The sequence below is a fragment of the Thermobia domestica genome, chromosome 7 (assembly GCF_964235325.1).
Source record: "Thermobia domestica chromosome 7, izTheDome1.hap1.1, whole genome shotgun sequence".
NCBI lineage: Eukaryota > Metazoa > Arthropoda > Insecta > Zygentoma > Lepismatidae > Thermobia > Thermobia domestica.
In genome coordinates this window covers 252,958,844-252,979,206 of record NC_137460.1, presented here as the reverse complement: position 1 = coordinate 252,979,206, position 20,363 = coordinate 252,958,844, and the positions used below count along the sequence as shown (strand labels likewise).

General features: G+C 34.6%; 1 protein-coding gene across 2 annotated transcripts in view; it reads right to left on the bottom strand.

Annotated features, from left to right (window-relative positions):
* Positions 1-16,020: 16,020 nt before the first annotated feature.
* LOC145690823 (uncharacterized) overlaps positions 16,021-20,363 on the bottom strand; it is a 50,651-nt gene continuing 46,308 nt past the window's right edge. The window contains exon 2 of one of the 2 annotated variants that reach the window (XM_081766134.1): positions 16,021-20,357. In XM_081766134.1, coding sequence (XP_081622260.1) covers positions 20,342-20,357 — 16 coding nt within the window. In that variant the 3' untranslated portion in view covers positions 16,021-20,341. The remainder of the gene's footprint in view (positions 20,358-20,363) is intronic. The other variant, XR_014132285.1, reaches the window with a different exon arrangement.

Below are 20,363 nucleotides of genomic sequence, written 5' to 3'. Positions count from 1 at the left end.
TTATAGTTATGTTAAGTTAGCAAGCCCTGGTATAAACTAGGGATAGCCAATTCCGGAATTATTACTTTCCGGACTCTTGAAAGTAAAACCGGACAAATTCCGGAATTCGGAAAATTCCGATTTTGGAATAATTCCGTAATTCGGAAAAATCCGGAATTTAGAAATTTTTGATTTCGTTAACATTTCGAAATTCGAAAAAATCCGGATTTTTCGAAATCCGGAGTTTTTCTCAATTCCGAAATTTTCTAAATTACGGATTCTTTCCGAGTTCCGAAATTCTTCTGAATTCCGGAATTTAACTGAATTCCATAATTTTCCGAAATCCGGAAAGTGAAAGTTGAGCTTCCGAAAAATAAATTTATTTTGGTTAATATGAATCGTGGCGGAAATAAGTCTTTGACCAGGTAATGGCGACTGCTTTGAAAGAAATGGAGAGTATGAGAATTCAATCTGTTATATTTGTAGTTTCGTATGTAGAAAAAACAAACTTGTGAACCAAGGGTTCAAGAACAACTCAGGTTATTAATGTAAACTTTGCCGACTTCATAAAAGAAATACGAAAGACATTTTGAATCGAAGAAATATAACATACAAGTTTGCAAGCGGAGACAATAAAACCTAACGTAACCAGATTAAAAACGAATCGTTTACCGCGTAGCGATCGCGGTTCAGTGGTCGAGGTGCTTGTGCGAATGCACGTTGTAATTTTTTTTTTAAATTTAGGATTTTTGATGGCGAATGATACGCGATAACATACGTTTTATTATATTCAGATATTTCAATACTCGGATGTTTCAATACTTGAACTATCAAATCTTCAGGAATAATAATAAACTAATAATAATTATTATTATCTCGTAGAGTATTAAAAGCTAGGAGCTAATTATCGCTCAGGTCATACCATTAAAAGCAGAAACGTGACATTTGCAAAGAATATCTCGGTTTGGTTTAATGTTGCTCACGGGAAGAAAAATTTCTCATCTCGTTTCTAAAACAAATAAAATAACATGAGAATTAACATTTTACATTCGAGACGGGTCAAGGCTAACTCAAAATTTTCGTCTCTCTTTGGAGATGAGAATCGAGACGAGACGAAAAGTGTCGTAAACATTTCCCGTCTTGTCTCGATACTCGAAATAGTGTATGTCCATTCTTTAACTAACAATTGCTCTGTATACTGAATCTTATAGGCTATATCAAACATTCTATTTCAGAGCTCATTAAATTATGCTCTGTGTAGGTATTTTGTAGCAAAGCTTTTATATTTACCTCTGCATATCCTAAAAATTAGTTTATCATATGCCTTACTGTTGCGTGATATTCAGTTATATTTATTACAGTTATTTTCCTTAAAACATGCAGTAGAATACTTCCTACATGAAACTTCAATGGAACGTTCTAGTTTAAAATGTTGGTAGTTGCAGAGGTGTGTCTTGAAGGTACAGAACCCCTTTCCCCGAAATCTCTACTTTTAAACGTTTTGCCAAATTTCAGGGCAAGTTTAAAACCCTTATTATTATTATTATTATTATTATTATTATTATTATTATTATTATTATTATTATATTATTATTATTATTATTATTATTATTATTATTATTATTATTTTTATATCAACACCGTGTATAATCTTTAAAATATATGCGGTTTCTATCTGAATAGTAGAAGCTAATTGACTGTCGATCTCGGCGTCAAGAAGTCTTCAGGACGGAAAGACATCGGTCACGTTCTGGGTTTGAGTTCCGAAGGGGCAAGTATTCGGGCTCGAGCCAAAAATTGTTAAAAGTTTTAGGCTTCAGCGAAACATGTTCAAAACAGCTGGGACCGGGTTTAGCCTTCTCAACGGCTCGAGCGGCTCGGCTTACAGGTCATTCACTATCGAACCGAACCGAGAAGTGAGCCGAGCCAACAGCTTACCCAACCGAGCCTATTTGAGCTATTGGCTTAATTGAGCTGAGTCGAAACGTGCCGATGGACTAGTTTCAACTTAGCTGGCTCGAACCGGTTCACATCAGCCGAGTAGGTGTCCCATCCCAACAGAGAAAGCTAGACCCATCGGCGCAATTGAGCTGAGTCGATGACTCGTTCCAACTGAGCCGGCTCGGGTCATCGGCTCATCCCAACCGAGCTGACTCAAGCTGTTCGCTCAGTTGATACGAGACGAGCCCGATGATATCACAACCAGGGTTGGTCTTCTGCTTGGGCTCAAGAATTCGACCGTGCAGGTCTCAGCCTTGATTTTAAGAACTACAGTGTATACTTATATTGGTGATTACGACATTTGAGGCTATCTCGTAATAATAAAAAAAAACTCTTGTCTTCTCGTTATCTAGACGAGACGAGATACACTAAAATTGCCCCACGAGATGCACTAAAATTACGAGACGAGACGCACTAAAAGTACTCCACATTACTGTTTACATTTCTCATGGCTTTCGCTTTCCAGTCTAATCAGGCCATTATTTCAAAACGAGTTAAAACGAGCTGAACGAGCGAGCGAGCCATTATCAAACTCAACTCAACTCGAAACTCGACCTCGAAAACAGCGACTTGGCTCGGAACTCAACTCAAGAAAATTACCTTTGACTCGACTCGAACTCGAGTCGAATCGAATTTTGGCTCGACTCGTGCTCATCCCTATTCTTATTTGTATTTTATGTTTCCACTTCAACAATTTCTACTCTTTTTTCTCCATTTACCTGCTGTTTCTGGATTTCTCTTTCGGTGTCGTCCTTTATTTAGACCATGCACTATTCTTATTCCCAGCTTGTGACCCGCTTCAATGTCTTATTCAGTTTAGGCTTTTCTCCTTACCTTGACTAATTATTTCTCACTTTCCACGCAGGACGGATGAAAATTTATTATTATTATTATTATTATTATTATACTAATGGACTTGTACGGCGAAATTACTGTATAATACGATATCATTTCTGTAATTTTACTCCATTGTATGTTATTTAGTTTATTAATGGGCTCTAAATTGTCTCCAGATCAACGAATAAATTAACTACGGCATGCACTTTGGTGGAAATATTACCGAAACATTATTGGTTCATTCCAAACATGTTCATGTAATAATATTTCCACCAAAATGCATGCCGTAGTTAATTTATTCGTTGATCTGGAGACAATTTAGTGCCCACTAATAAACTAAATAACATACAATGGAGTAAAATTACAGAAATAATATCGTATTATACAGTAATTTCGCCGTGCAAGTTCAATAGTATAATAATAATAATAATAATAATAATAATAATAGTAATAATAATAATAATAATAATAATAATAATAATAAATTTTCATCAGTCCTGCGTGGAAAGTGAGAAATAATTAGTCAAGGTAAGGAGAAAAGCCTAAACTGAATAAGACATTGAAGCGGGTCACAAGCTGGGAATAAGAATAGTGCATGGTCTAAATAAAGGACGACACCGAAAGAGAAATCCAGAAACAGCAGGTAAATGGAGAAAAAAGAGTAGAAATTGTTGACGTGGAAACATAAAATACAAATAAGAATAGGGATGAGCACGAGTCGAGCCAAAATTCGATTCGACTCAAGTTTGAGTCGAGTCAAAGGTAATTTTCTTGAGTTGAGTTCCGAGCCAAGTCGCTGTTTTCGAGGTAGAGTTGAGTTTGATAATGGCTTGCTCGCTCGTTCAGCTCGTTTTAACTCGTTTTGAAATAATGGCCTGATTAGACTGGAAAGCGAAAGCCATGAGAAATGTAAGCAGTAATGTGGAATACTTTTAGTGCGTCTCGTCTCGTAATTTTAGTGCATCTCGTGGGGCAATTTTAGTGTATCTCGTCTCGACTAGATAACGAGAAGACAAGAGTTTTTTTTTATTATTACGAGATAGCCTCAAATGTCGTAATCACCAATATAAGTATATACTGTAGTTCTTAAAATCAAGGCTGAGACCTGCACGGCCGAATTCTTGAGCCCAAGCAGAAGACCAACTCGGGTAGTGATATCAACCGGCTCGTCTCGTATCAACTGAGCGAACAGCTTGAGTCAGCTCGGTTGGGATGAGCCGTCGGCTCGGCCAAACTGAGCCGATGGGTCGAGCTTTCTCTGTTGGGATGGTTCACCTACTCGGCTCATGTATACCGGTTCGAGCCAGCTAAGTTGAAACTAGTCCATCGGCACGTTTCGACTCAGCTCAACTAAGCCGATGGCTCAAATAGACTCGGTTGGGTGAGCTGTTGGCTCGGCTCACTTCTCGGTTCGGTTCGATAGTGAATGAGCTGTAAGCCGAGCCGCTCGAGCCGTTGAGAAGGCTAAACCCGGTCCCAGCTGTTTTGAACATGTTTCGCTGAAGCCTATAACTTTTAACAATTTTTGGCTCGAGCCCGAATACTTGCCCCTTCGAAACAAACCCAGAACGTGACCGATGTCTTTGCCTGCTGAAGACTTCTCGACGACCGAGATCGACAGTCAATTAGCTTTTACTATTCATATACAAACCGCATATCTTTTAAAGATTATACACGGTGTTGATATAATAATAATAATAATAATAATAACATTAATAATAATAATAATAATAATAATAATAATAATAATAATAATAATGGTTTTAAACTTGCCCTGAAATTTGGCAAAACGTCTAAAAGTAGAGATTTCGGGGAAAGGGGTTCTGTACCTTCAAGACACACCTCTGCAACTACCAACATTTTAAACTAGAACGTTCCATTGAAGTTTCATGTAGGAAGTATTCTACTGTATATTTTAAGGAAAATAACTATAATAAATGTAATTGAATATCACGCAAGAGTAAGGCATATGATAAACTAATTTTTAGGATATGGAGAGGTAAATATAAAAGCTCTGCTACAAGATACCTACACAGAGCATAATTCAATGAGCTCTGAAATAGAATGTTCGAAATAGCCTATGAGATTCAGTATACAGAGCAATTGTTAGTTAAAGAATGGACATACACTATTTCGAGAATCGAGACAAGATGGGAAATGTTTACAATAATTTTCGTCTCGTCTCGATTCTCATCTCCGAAGAGAGACGAAAATTTTGAGTTAGCCTTGACCTGTCTCAAATGTAAAATGTTAATTCTCATGTTATTTATTTTAGAAACGAGATGAGAAATTTTTCTTCTCGTGAACAACATTAAACCAAACCGAAATATTCTTTCCAAATATCACGTTTCTGCTTGTAATTGAAATATTATTATTAATTTATTATCATTACTATTATTATTCCTGAAGATTTGATAAACATCCGAGTATTCAAATATCTGAATATAATAAAGCGTATGTTATCGCGGATCAATCGCCATCAAAAATCCTAAAGTAAAAAAAAAAAAATACAACGTGCATTCGCACAAGCAACCTCGACCACTGAGCCGCGATCGCTACGCGGTAAAGGATTCGTTTTTAGTGTGGTTACGTTAGGTTTCTTTGTCTCCGCTTGCAAACTTGTGTTATATTTCTTCGATTCAAAATGTCTTTCGTATTTCTTTTATGATGTCTGCAACGTTTACATTAATATCTTGAGTTGTTCCTAAACTGTTGGTTCACAAGTTTTCGGAAGGGGAACTTTCACTTTCCGGATTTCGGAAAATTATGGAGTTCAGTCAAACTCCCTAATTCAGAAGAATTCCGGAACTCGGGAAGAATCCGGAATTTAGAAAATTCCGGAATTGAGAAAAACTACGGATTTCGAAAGGATTTTTTTGAATTTCGGAATGTTAACGAAATCAGAAATTTCTAAATTCCGGATTTGTCCGAATTACGGAATTATTCCAAAATCGGAATTTTCCGAATTCTGGAATTTGTCCGGTTTTACTTTCGAGATTCCGGAAAGTAATAATTCCGAAATTGGCTATCCTTAGTTTATACACAACCTTTCAGAACACTAAGCTAGTAGCTGTCTACAAACAAACAAGTAATGCAATGCATTTTGTATCCTGCAATACGTCATGTATTAAAATCCGACAGCAGGTTCAGTATCTAACCAGAAATTGCATGCATCTAGCTACTGGAAGCTGAGGTATGAAGAATTGTATTTTGTCTTATACAACCCTGCAAACCACTGAATATCTAAAAGGCTTTTGTTAAATCCAAGTTGTAGTACTCACATCTGCTTCCGCCTCTGTCAACTCTAGTCGATCTCGTTGACGCGACATATTTGCTTTTTATACCCCTTTCTTCGTTTTCTGAACTAAACAGTAACTATTCTGAAATATACTACTGCGCATGCCTCGTAGATAAATATTTCTGATGCCAATAGTTTCCGTTTTGTCCAAGGAATGTTCTTTTTCTTATTCCCACCTTGACCCTTTTATTACATTATATGAAGAGCATGTAGGTCTAAATACCTCATGTCTTACATAGAATGTAGGTTTAACTCTTCCAGCAAAGAAGAAACGTGATCATAGTATATAACCCACAGAAGTGATAGCTGGTAATACAGTGGTCGTAATCCCTAACGACACAGGGAGTGAGCGGTGCCCTCCCTGCTGGCCTAGTGGCTAACACGTGCGCCTTAGGTGTATGGTGTCCCGAGTTCGATTCCTGGCCAGAGAGAATCTATGATTTTTAACTGTTCTCGATGTTTCTGTGTTCGTGTCCCTGTCGTTATAAGTTATTAGAAAAAAGCAAGTTAAATGAGTGAAGCAAGTAAAATTAGGAATAAGTAGGCTACGTTCGGTGAGTCAGATAAAAAAAGTGGACAAAGCACTGGCTTTTCGTGCCGTCCATGCGAGTCCGAATCTATCTCGGCTTGATTTTTTATCCATTTGAGAGAAAGTATTGTTCCTCTTCGCTACAGGTAGTCACTATTTTAGTATTTTTCGCCCTCGTTCACAGTTAAAGTAACTGACTATTCTTATTCTTTCTACGAATGATGGATCTTCTCTTTGGTTTCATGTCAAACATGCTCACGTAATGAAAAGACGCTGTTGATAATAATAATAATAATAATAATATTAACAATAAAATGAAATATTAGTAGCTAACTCGTGTGTGTATTTCGACAATATAATTTTATATTATTATGTGAAATAAGTAAGGCTGGCTGGCGCTCCCCCTATTTTTTCGATGCGCCTTATGGGTCCACGGTGTCCAACGTTGGTCCCATCCCACTATCACCTCCTGTTCTCTCGATATAAGTTATCGACATTTTGCCTAAAGAGGGCTCTGCCGTGGCCCCATGACTACCCATGACAATGACTCTTCGTTCATTTTGCATTGAAATTGCTTATTTTTCTGAGTACTGTGAGTGCATACTGTTTAACGTTGCTCCCATCACTATACAATTTCCCGTTCTCTCGATATAAATTGCTAATATTTTGTTTGTAAGGGAGATATGGCGTTACAATCGTTACGTTTGAAGAAGAATTGAGGAAAATATTACCTTGCCACAAACAACACTTATTATTATTATTATTATTATTATTATTATTATTATTATTATTATTATTATTATTATTTATTATTTTACTTACCACTAATGTTGCCTAACTTTATTTGCATTGCAATCTGTTACTAAAAAGCAAATCAAATAACACTCCTCGCCATTCACGCTCCCGAACTCGAAATACATGAGGCCCGGCGGGAGCTCAAGTGGTTCGGATTCCACGTTAATCAGTAGGTCCAAGTCTCATATAGCCTCGCTGCTGTACGGGACGTTAAACTCAAAATCAACTCAACTCAACTCAAAAAACATGATTTACAGTTCTCTGTGTTAGAGGAAAGCACATTTATTATATTATTCTTTCAAATACCACGTTTCACAAGTTACTTCACTTTCAATGTGTAGTTTCATATCATCACTAACAATCATCTTGTTCCGATACGAAAATAACACCCTCCTGCAAAGAAAAAAAGCCTGACCGTAGCGAAAGGGCGTGAACCTCCTTTAGCCGATTAATCGGGTCCAATATTTCAATAAAAGAGGATAAGTCCCTGCACACAAATATTTCAGTAAAAGAAGAAAAGAAATTCAAACTTTCTGAATACCTATTTATGGGCGAAATTAGGTTCCCTTGGAACTTTTTAAGAGTTTGAATGGCCACCATTTTGAACATTTTCATCTGATTATTCTGGTTAACGAACGCATCAAGATATTTCAACAATTAATGTTTGTGCCAAGATTCGTCTCAATTCGCTGAAAATTATGGTGGTTATGGCATTCGCAAATAGCGTTATATATATATACAGATAGATAGATAGATAGACACACAGAGGGAGAGAGAAAAAGTGTTTTGCTCCCTTCTCGCACCTGTGGTACGTCAGAGCTAAACCTGGCCCCTTTGCAAAACGTATTGACCAAGCTTACCAAACACAAGCCTCTTACTTGCTAACGTAGGAACGCGGTCTGGAGGTGTAAGGCATGTAGAAATTGTTTTTTTAGTAACCATGAGTATGGTCCATTTTCATGTTTTTCTTTTTACTTTTTGCAGCTTTTTCGGAACGTTTAATTTTTATTCTTCACTAATCGCAAATGGCGTTTACATTCAAAATAAGAGAAATTTTGGTATCATTTGTTCGGATATTCTTCTCTTTCGAAATGAAGAAAAGAATAAAAGCAATACTCAAAGACAAAAATTAGTATCAGTACTAAACATTACGAATAATAATTGCTACGGAAAACTAAATACGACCTCTTTTACCCTCTCATGAGCTGTATGTATTATCAACAAAAATTTTTAAAAATGTCCTTGACGGGGATTCGAACTAACGACCCTTGTATTTGTAAGCCAGCACCTTAACCACTACACCAAGATCATGGAATGGTGAACGTTTAATTGTCAGCGCATTTGTTGTATTTGTGTTTTATGTTCCTACTTCGACAATTTTTACTCTTTTTTCTAACTTTAACAGCTGTTCCTGGCTTTCTCTTTCGGTGTCGTCCTTTATTTACACTATGCACTATTCGTATTAACAGCTTGTGGAACTCTGCAATGTCTTCTTCATATTAAAATTTTCTTTTTGCTCCTCAGTAAATATTTGATTGATTTAATTCTCATACTCTCCACGGATGGAGCGCAGGAATGCCAGGCTCGAAAAATAGGTGTACATTTACTTTCCTGACAGATAATACACTTCAAAGACAAAATAGTGCTTTTGATGGAATTGTCTCTCGTTGCTTGTATTTGTGCTGGCACAATTAACCAGATATAAGGCATTAATAAAAAGTAGAGGGAAAAATTAAAATTTCAGCGACCGCCCTTTGTACACTTCAAATAGAATATAAATACTTACGATGGAATTGTCTCTCGTTTCTTGAATTTGTGCAACGCAAAACAGAATTTGTGCTCGCACAATTAACCATATGAAGGTCTAAAAAAAAGTAGAGGGAAATATTAAAATTTCAGCGACCACCCTTTCTACACTTCAAAAAGAAAATTAATGCTCGCGAACGAATTGTCTTTCGTTTCTTGTATTTCTGCAGTAGAAAGCTGAATTTGTGCTCGCAGAGTTAACCATATTTATTTTTATTTATTTAAAGAAGAAAATTAATATATTGGATGTATTCTATATATTAAAAATATGCATAAAAATACATAAACATATAAAATTATAAAATAACAATATTCAAAATAATAATGAAAATAAAATAGTAATAAAAATAACTGCTACAGACATTAACAATTAAATTTTCTACTTATAGGTGCTATTACTTCTTTAAAGGAAATCGGACTTCTTAGATTCCCTTTATTAGTAGAGTACATATCAGGTATTCAGAGATGACAGGACTTCGGACTTCAAGAAGTCATGTCCATCTCCCACTGTCGGGTAACTTAATTGAAGGCACCTATTTCTATATTGTGAATCTTTTGTATTTTAATGCAAAGAATGAAAAAGATAGAAAATAGCTTACCTAAGCAAATGTTTGTGTGTGGGCCTGATTCTCGTGTTTTTCTGATTTCTTTTTGTAAAATATGAGGTTTATTCTTACTTTCAGCTAAAAATAATTTTTAAAACACTTTTTAATTCTTTTAACCACTGTAAAATTAACCTTTTATATGTTTTGAAATTACTTTCATCTTTGATTCGGAGTGGGAGTTCATTATAGATCTTCGGAGCTCTGTAATATGTTTGGTATTGAGTTGTAGATTTACTCGTTGTTTTAATTTCTAAATTTTTGTTTGTCACATTTCTGGTTATATACGTATGTTTTATTACTTCCCATTTATTTCTGTTCTTTTTAGCATACATTATTACCGTCTACAAATATAATTTTGAAAGTGGTAATACTGAGAATTCGTCATAGAATCTATCTAGTCTACTTTCAAGTAACTTTTTAAAAAAATATTCTTACAATATTGTCTTGCTGAACAAACAGAGATTTTAAATGAGTAGGGTAAGCAGCACCCCAAATTAATATACAATTTGTAAGTATACTATTTACAAGTGCATAATATACAGTTCGTAATATTTTTATACTTACAATGTTTCGTAATTGAACAAATTTATATAATAATTTTCTTAGTATTGTGGCGATATGTGTTATATGAGAAGACCATTTTAGATGCTTATCAATAAATATACCTAAGTATTTTACTTTATTTTCATTAATAAAAGGACTACAGTTACATTTTTCTGTATTTTGACAATAATGCAATTTTAGTGACACGTTTTCTGGTTCTCTTGTTAAAGTTGGTGAAAACCTTATATACATCTGCTTTTTTCGGCATTTAATACTAACTGATGGTTATCAAGCCATTGTTTTACTTGCTTCATTTTTCTTTCGGTTTTCTTGAATACATCTGTCCATGTTTTACCAGTAAGAAGAAGTGAGTTGTCATCAGCAAATCATTGTATATACCCGTCCATTTTTAAATTACACAAACCATTTATATAAATTAAAAATAATATTGGGCCTATTACAGTTCCTTGAGGGACTCCTTGTTTTGCATATAAATAATTGCTTTAAAAATTACCTTTTTGAACGGCCTGTTTTCTGTCTTTCAAATAACTGTTAAACCAAGATAGCGATATACCCCTTAATCCACATCTTTCTAGTTTATTTAAGAGAATTTTGTGTGATATTGTTCAAATGCTTTAGCTAGGTCTAGGAAAACTGCAATTACTTTTTCAGCTTTATCAACATTTTTACAAACAATCTGTTAAATTGTATACCGCATCTGATGTATTTTTACCTTTCTAAAATCCATATTGATTTGAAGAAAAGAATTTATTTTGTTCAAGAAAATTAACTAATCTTTTCTTCATACGTTTTTCTAACAGTTTAGCACAGTTACTAAGGATTGATATAGGTCTATAGTTATTAGGATCAGCCTTTGAGCCTCTTTTATATATAGGTTTTATTACAGTAGTCTTAAAATCATCAGGAAATACACTTGTTTCTAAGGTTAGATTAAAGATATATTGGAACGGTTTTAATATATTTGATTTCGAATGTTTCAATACACTTGCTGATAATCCGTCTATACCAGATGTTGTTGTTGGTGATAATTCATTTATGAAGCGTTCAATTTCCTGTTCAGTGATTGGACTGAAGAATATAGAGTTTACAACTTTAGTTTGGGAATTCAAATTCAAATTTATTTTATCATCAATCTTTGTTAACTATCTTTTTGCCAACACTGGAAAAATGCTCATTAAAACTTTAAACTATTAACGTTGGATCACGTTCAAATGTTACTAGATCATTTTTAGTGTTTAGTTCATTTATTTCTACATATGTTTTGTCATTTTTATCTATAATATATATTATTACCTTCTATAATGTACTAACATTTTTATTCCATAATGTAATTTGTTTTCTAACAGTCAAATTTAATTTTTTTCCTAATCATTGTATTATAAACAATGTGTATTTAATTTTCTAACGGTGCATGTTGAACATCTTGTACACGTGTACTATTCTGAGCTTCTCATGTATAATTGTTGACAATTCTCAACCAAACTTACAATACGGTAATTTTTTTTTTATTTCAAAATATTTTAGGATTTATTTTAAATAAAAAATTTCATCCATTTTGTGTGTGAATGGGAATGAATTTAAAACACTTATTGCATTGCCTCTTTGAATGGCAAGGCTTACCCGTTGGAACAAGAAATGTTTGCTTCTAGGGTCTCCTGATTTATTAATTAAAGCTGACCCCAAATTTGTCAAAAATTTACTTGTTTCTTTACTAAAAACACCCATGGTTTCAGCAGCAAAAGCAATGTTTTCTAATAATCAAAAAATTTGTTTTCTATAGTAGTCATTTTTAACTTCTTTTATTAATTGTGTAAGTCTATTTCTATATCTTCTTTAATATTCCTTTAACTCTGAATCGTTTTGGTTTTTTATTACTAAACGACTTAACCTATGTCTTTCTTTTACAGAGTTGACTAATCCTTTTGTTATCCATGGTTTTATTTTGCGATATTTACTACTTACTTTTTTATTTTTATTGTTAATACGTGAATTACTTATACAAATTTTCATTATTTGGATGAATTCGAAGTTGCAGTATTAACACAATTACTGTATATTACCACATTCCACTTACATTTTGTTTCATTCTTCATTTAATAAAGTATAATCTATAATTGTTGTTTCATATATTTTTCCCTCTTTTGCATTGTAATGGGAACATTTATACTATGAGAAAGTGGTCAGTTATACTTGTTTGCAACACAGCTAATGTGACATTCAGTGGACTTTGGTACTTTAAAAATGTATGATCTATACAAGTCTTACTATATTCTGTAATTCAAGTGTGTTTATTTATGCATGAAACATAACAATATATAAGGCATAAGCAAGAAGTAGAAGGAAATATTAAAATTTCAGTGAACACTCTTTCTACACTTGAAAGAGAAAATTAATGCTTTTGATGGAATTATCTCACGTTGCTTGGATTTGTACAGCATAAAGCAGAATTTCTGCTCGGACAGTTACCCAGATATAAGGCATTAATAAAAAGTAGAGGGAAAAATTAAAATTTCAGCGATCACCCTTTGTACACTTCAAAGAGAAAATAATGCTTGCAATGGAATTGTCTCTCGTTGCTTGTATTTGTGCTGGCACAATTAACCAGATATGAGGCATTAATAAAAAGTAGAGGGAAAAATTAAAATTTTAGCGACCTCCCTTTGTACACTTCAAATAGAATTTAAATACTTACGATGGAATTGTCTCTCGTTTCTTGAATTTGTGCAATGCAAAGCAGAATTTGTGCTCGCACAATTAACCATATATAAGGCATAAGCAAAAAGTAGAGGGAAATATTAAAATTTCAGCGACCAACCTTTCCACACATGAAAGAGAAAGTTGATGCAGCGATGGAATTTCCTCTCGTTGCTTGTGTTTGTGCAGCACAAAGCAGAATTTGTGCTCGCACAGTTAACCATATATAAGACATAAACAAAATGTAGAGGGAAATAATAAAGTCTCAGAGACCACCTTTTTTACACTTGAAAGAGAAAATTAATGCTTTTGATGGAATTGTCTCTCGTTGTTTGTATTTGTGCAGGAGGACATAGAATTTGTGCTCGAACAGTTAACCAGATATAAAGCATTAATAAAAAGTAGAGCTGACATATTAAAATTTCAGTGACCACCCTTTCTAAACTTCAAAGAGAAAATTAAAGCTTGCGATGGGCTTTTCATCTCGTTGCTTTTATTTGTGCAGCACTAAGCAGAATTTCTGCTCGCACAGTTAACAATATATAAGGCATAAACAAAAAGTAGAGGGAAATATTAAAATTTCAGCGACCACCCTTTTTACACTTCAAAGAGAAAATTAATGCTCGCGATCGAACTGCCTTTCGTTGCTTGTATTTTTACAGCAGAAAGCAGAATTTGTGCCCGCAGAGATAACCATATATAAGGCATAAACCAAAAGTAGAGGGAAACATTAAAATTTCAGCGAACACTCTTTCTACACTTGAAAGAGAAAATTAATACTTGCGATGGAATTATCTTGCGGTCTAGATGGGCCGATATGGATCCCACATAAATCCACATCGATCAACTATGGGAGCTAGAGCGAAAATCTGGGTTCAGGGAAGATCTGGATGGTTCAACATAGATCCCACATATTTGAACTAGGGAGCTAGAACGACGATGTGGGTATGGGGCAGACCTAGATGGGTTAACATTGATCGTACATAGGCCGGTATTATTCAACCAGGGACCAAGATCGATGATGTTGATAAAAGGCAGATCTAGATGGGGCGACATGGATTAATGTTGGGCCAACATTGATCTGGAAGTATCCACATGGGACCCACATAGATCAACATGGACGCCGATGTCAATCGACATAGATTTTTCCATCTTGGCCAATGTCGGCAAAATATTTGCCATTCTGCATCTATCCACATCGACACCGACATCGATCCCACCAACAAATCCCATGTTGATTGACATCGGCCCATCAATTGTGCTACTGGGGTCACTTCTGAGAACAAATGTGCGTAAGAAGACGGTAGACAGGACGAAATGGTTAAAATGCAGTTAATATGTAGAGACTGAGAGCAGTATCGCCATCGTTGATTGAAGTTCCAACAACGAAGCAGTTCTGCGATTGTGATTGAAGTATGAAATAACTGTAGTTAAAGCCCATGAAAGGAAAAAGTACATTCTTTTCTATTGAAATTGATATTCAAGAAATTATTTACGTAACATATGCCCCCTCTTGGACATCTTTTTAAATCCATCTTTCCCATCTGGAAATTAAACAACCTATAGCACGAAAGAATGGATGTGATTTTCAAACTCACTGTGTATGTTTAGTAAAATTAATTGCCTACACAAATCTTCCGAAAACCTTCCGTTTTTACGTGAGACTTTCTAATGCACCTAGGTCTTAGAGGTTAATTTTTATTTTCAATCTGAAGAACGAAAACCGGGACAAACAAGAGTCCCGAAAGCCTTTTTCGGGACAATTAATTCTTTCATTAAAAACCGGGACGTCTGTCAACCTTATATGTCACAACTATATATAAATATGTTTTTTATTCTTTGACAAGTCTTAGTTATATATGCGTGCAATGAACGGTGATATACACGTGCAATGAACTTGTGCAATATGTATGATTATAAAGACGAAATAAAAATGCAGTGAAATGTCGATTTAGAAATCAAGAGATAATGACATCCACCATGATAATAGATCGCTTTCGTAGACAATTTTGAACTGCTTCGTACTACAGGACTCTTGAGAGTTACACTCTTACCTTTCGCATGTAAATGACCTTCTTTATGTGCCATGAATATGTTTTGTCATTATGAGGTAACACATATAAAGCCCATATTTAATCCCAACTAATTCTTAAGTGTTAACATTAAAACCTTATAATCAATGTTCATTTAGCATTCATTAGAAACATTATGACACAAAAACAATATTATAATAACTAAATCCCGGAATTGATGGAGAAAGAAAAGCCCGAAAATGGCTGGCAAAATTGCAGAATAAACACCCAAAAATGACAGGTAAAATGGCAAAATAAAATAAGCAATCACGAATTGGGGAAAAATAGAAAATAAAATATGTAAAAGCTATAATAGGCTACAATTCATTTACTAATCGCATAAAATGTTTCATTTTGCACTTTGTCCTAACCACTTAAAATTCTGGAAGCTTGCGTAATTTGTGAAGGAACGGCACCTAGCAATTCATTCGCCATTCTTCAGTAGTAACAATGAAACAATAACTCAAAAAGACAATCACATTTTATTCACACGTGCTTACCTGGTCTACTCTTGTTCGAAGTGAATGTGGGGATTGTAGCTTAAATGAGAAGACCAAACTAAACTTAGAGAAATATCTGAAATTTCTCTCTTAGACATGCCCCTGAAGGATAGGCAAAATGCGAACATAAAAGGTTAAGAATAATTTAAGTTGTGATTAATGAAAATGTTATTGAATTCAGAGAAAAGCTTAACCCTTAACAGGAAACGTTATTTTTTTCGCTTGCAGGAAATGTGTGTCTGTGGGACACGGACATGTATAAAGCAATATCTTTTTTTAAAAAAAGAAACATATGTGTAATGTAGATTAATGAAACTTTATATTTTATACTTCGAGCAAAATATGATAAACAAGAATTACATACATTAATTCGGTTCTATTGGCATATACATTCGGTAAATATTTCAATATCTAAATAAAAATAGTACATAAATTTAAAAACTGACAAATTTTAAGTTAGTATAATTCTACACATTACTATCCTGCAAATATGCTACTTGTCCACATCTAGCTACCCTCTCCAAATGTACTATTTGTCCAAAAGAGCATGGAAACGTTTGATGGACGTGGTAGCTCTAAATAGGGGTCGTCCCAAAGTGTCTTGAAAATGGTGAATACATGTTTTCGTATCCTGATTTACAAATAGAATACAACATTAGGAGAGCAATAAGGGCTTTATTTTCAGATAGGTCAGTAGATCTGTAGTTTGACTTTGTTCTATTTCAAAATTTTTTCGACCTTCTTCCAACTTCATGTTGAAATCTCTTGAATGATATCATCATCACATAAGGTAGACCAAATATCAACTTTGCTAGGATTTTTTCCTCATATTTCTTATATGGGTGGCTATACCAGGCATCCCTCTTACTATGTTTTGATGAAGAATCCTTCGGTTTCTTAGTGGTTCATTTGAATTCCAAACAAACCTGTTTTTACCTCTGTATTTAAGGCCTTCGTTATCACATGAAACTTCAGTAGAGCTGCTCACATTGACACATATGTTACTACTTGACCTCACACCTTGCACTGTACGAGAATTCTTATCAGAATTAGTATCGCCCCCACTGTCAGTAGGTAATTCTTGACTTTCAGGAAAAAAATGAGGGATCTTAATGAAGACAATAACATAAAGTCCTCCTCCACTTTGAGCATTTTTTGCCGTGAAATAAGTATCTGCTCTATTTACAGTTTCATTCTTACATTTGTTTTTCGAAGTACTAGGTCTATATTTTGCAAATACAAAATCTCATACAAATAAAGTAGTATGTTTAAAGAGTTCTATAGCTTCTATTTCATGGTAAATAAAAGTCAACCTTTGAAAGAAAAACTGTCTCTTCAGGAAATGTGTGGCCAATAAACACGCAAAAATGTAGACGATAACGGAAATGTGTGCCTCTCAGACACCGTAGGTTTTCTAAAATCTTCTATAAATGTTCACTCAGACATTAACGCAAACAATGAACTATTCCAACACACGTACAACTAAATAATAGGAAGGTACTGAGAAAACCGATACATTGAGTGAATCACTGTTGCCAATGTAATACAAAGAAAAAACGTACGTGTCTGACACACACATATTTCCTGTTAAGGGTTAATGTTCATTTTATATCAGTTTATTGGTCATTGAATTAAGAGTTCTTAGAATTAACGTGTTTAAATGTCTGAAAGATTGTGAGGAATAAAAGTAAGGAAATCTGGCCAAAGAATATGATACCTTGAGTACTTCTGGCTCCATGTTATCAAGATTTCTCCTTTGCAGCTCAGCCTTGGATGTCATAAAACGTCCTTGGAAGAATGAAGCTCGATATTCGTAAAACACTCTCGGATAAGAATTGAATGCAAACTTTCCGGAAAACTTAAACTGAAATGACTTATTCTGCTTCGTTACTTTAAGTATAATCTCGTATTATGAAGTGACATGTTCGTTTACTAGTTCGGCGCGTCTGATTCTGTGCTCCGAGCTTTCTCAGCTCTCGAACACGATTTCGATCTGTTACTCGCAGTTATTCTTACTCTATTTAATTCTTTACACTCTTACTAGTGGCGGCTAATGTTAGTGTTGCAGCGTTGCGCAACGACCAAAGTATTTAAAAAAAAATATTATTATCAATAGTAGTAAAGAACAGAAAAATACCTTTTAATACTCGCATATATACACTTTAAATATCATATTTTTTACATCTATAACTGTCCATTCCGTTAATCCGTTTTAAAAAGGAAAAATAATCCGTCACAGAGTCTCTAATTAATATTGTGTTGCAGTGAGCAAACAACGACCAGATTCCTTCAGCGCGGGAATTGGAGCAAATGTTAAGTCTCCTTTCCCGTATCTCAGAAGTTAAAGAGAATGGTCGTTGCAGTGCCTCTGTAACACAGCACGGTTTCCAGTGAAGGAGAAGGTTTTTCGCGCTAAATAAGATTTCTGAATTTTCTTTCGCTAGCAATTAACAAATGGAATTTGCTTTTATGCATTCATATTTTTAAATTACGGGATCATACTGAAGCAAATCAATGACAATAAAAAAGTGATTGCAAAATTATAAATTAAGAAAGAAAATATCTAGTAGAGGATAAAACAAATGAAAGTAGACCCGCATTTACAAGTTAATTCTTAGCTTATATTGATAATAAAGGCATCTTCTACAGTAATTTGTGAATCAAATATTAATAAGTCAGTACGTAGAATCGATTTCCCCTTCTGTGGATAGTATTTTAGTATAAACATATTTCTTTTATAAAATAAGTACATTTTATGCTCTTGATAATTTCCACATAAAACTGTATGATGGGGAACACCACATTGAATTTGGGACTAGCTAGCAATGCTCAGGGGTGTAAGACCGAGGGGGGGGCACCGGGTCCGGACCTCCCAAAGATTTCGAAACCTGACTATCATTCGTAGAGTTTCTTAACGAACTATACTTGTTTAAACAGAGAAACGATTGATGTACGCTAAATATTTTATTTTATGCCTCATCATGTACTCTTTCTTTTCTTGAGCTCTTCTGAGCGGTTAGCATACGCGCCTTTGACGTGGGAGACCTGGGTTCAATTCCCGGCGGGAGCTCATGTGGTTCGGATTCCACATTAATCAGTAGGTCCTCGTCTCATATAGCCTCGTTGCTGAACGGGACGTTAAACTCCAAATCATCATCTTTCTTTTCTTATAGAAATAATCATTCTATCATTTTTTCTAAAAATATAGATGACAGTAAGTAAGAATTACTTATCGTATTTTCGGGTGCAGTATAAGACAGGTTCCATAGTATGTAGACGTATTGGACCTCCCTCAAATACTTTGGACCCCTCCCAGTTAACATTTCTGGGTGTAGAACTGGCAGTGCTGTTTGTTTTGATTTCTTTGATTTTTGGTTTCTGTTACATGCTGATCCTTCATCTGGCGAGTTTCGAGGTTTCCTTTCCAGAACATATCACATTGGTAAGCGTTGTTTCGCCTCATGTGGAAGTATATTGTGTTCATCGTGCATTGCGTAACAACCAAGGCGGATGATTTGGAATGTAGTTTTTTTCTGTTACGCACATGTGTGTGAGTCGATGTATGAATATGTGACATTCGGAATTCATATACCAGTACCTCTTTTGTATCAACTGTTTTGGTTTTTAATTATTAGATTTAATTTTATTGTGTGTGCTTTAATTCTGTAAATAATCTTCTAATTCTGAATAAATTGTATACCATGACTTCTGTAAATAACTTAGAAAAAACATTGACCAGCTTTCAACTGAGGAAAACTTGCAATTAAGGCATAGACAAAACAAGCAAAGGACAATTCAGGAGAGTGTTTGAAAAAAAATCAAGTTTAAATTTACAGGATATCTTATGGCAGTAGTGTTGTTTGTACCAGATACATATCCTCAATTTATTTTAAACTTTCCTGAATAATCTGTGAATAAAGTGTGTTCAATGTACATTTTTTATAACACTAATCTCTGTTACGAACTGTCTTCGGTCAACGCTGAAGAGCAATTCAGATCGCTGTCAGGGACTGAGTTTACTAGAATGAATCGTTCGCAATAATCTAGAAAAAATATTTAGTGAATCTACAAAGATACTGAAATTAATATTAACTGTACCTATGGCGTCAGCAAAAGACGAAAAGCTTTTTTCCGCATGAGAAAGAATTGACACTTTCAAGGAATTGAATGTCCCAAGAAAGGTTATCACCATTGGTTATGCTTTTCATCGAAAAAGACCTGACAATAAGAATACCAGAGTTCAACCATCATGTATTAGACAAATTTGCTCGAATCAAAGAGAGGAGAATGAACTTACCAATTAATTAAGGTGATTAATCGGATAAAATGTTCTGCATTTTTTACTTTTTAGAAACAGAATTTTATTTAATTTAACATATCACATAGCATTTGCATCTAAAGTTATGCTGACAGGTCAATGAGTCAACTTTATATCTTCTGTCTCTTGCAACACCCGAAACCACAATCCACCGGCCGCCACTGACTTACTAACTTCTCTTTCCAAGGAAACGGTTTTATATAATCGGAAAATGAGGTTGCGGATTTCAGAGATGTTTTCATGACAACAAAAGACTCCAGCCAGCACGTGGAGAAAGACTATTCTGCTGACCAAAAATCCTTAAAATCTCCAGACACAATTTCTTTAGATAATTTAAATTTTGTCAATCTAAGAAATTTCTGAAA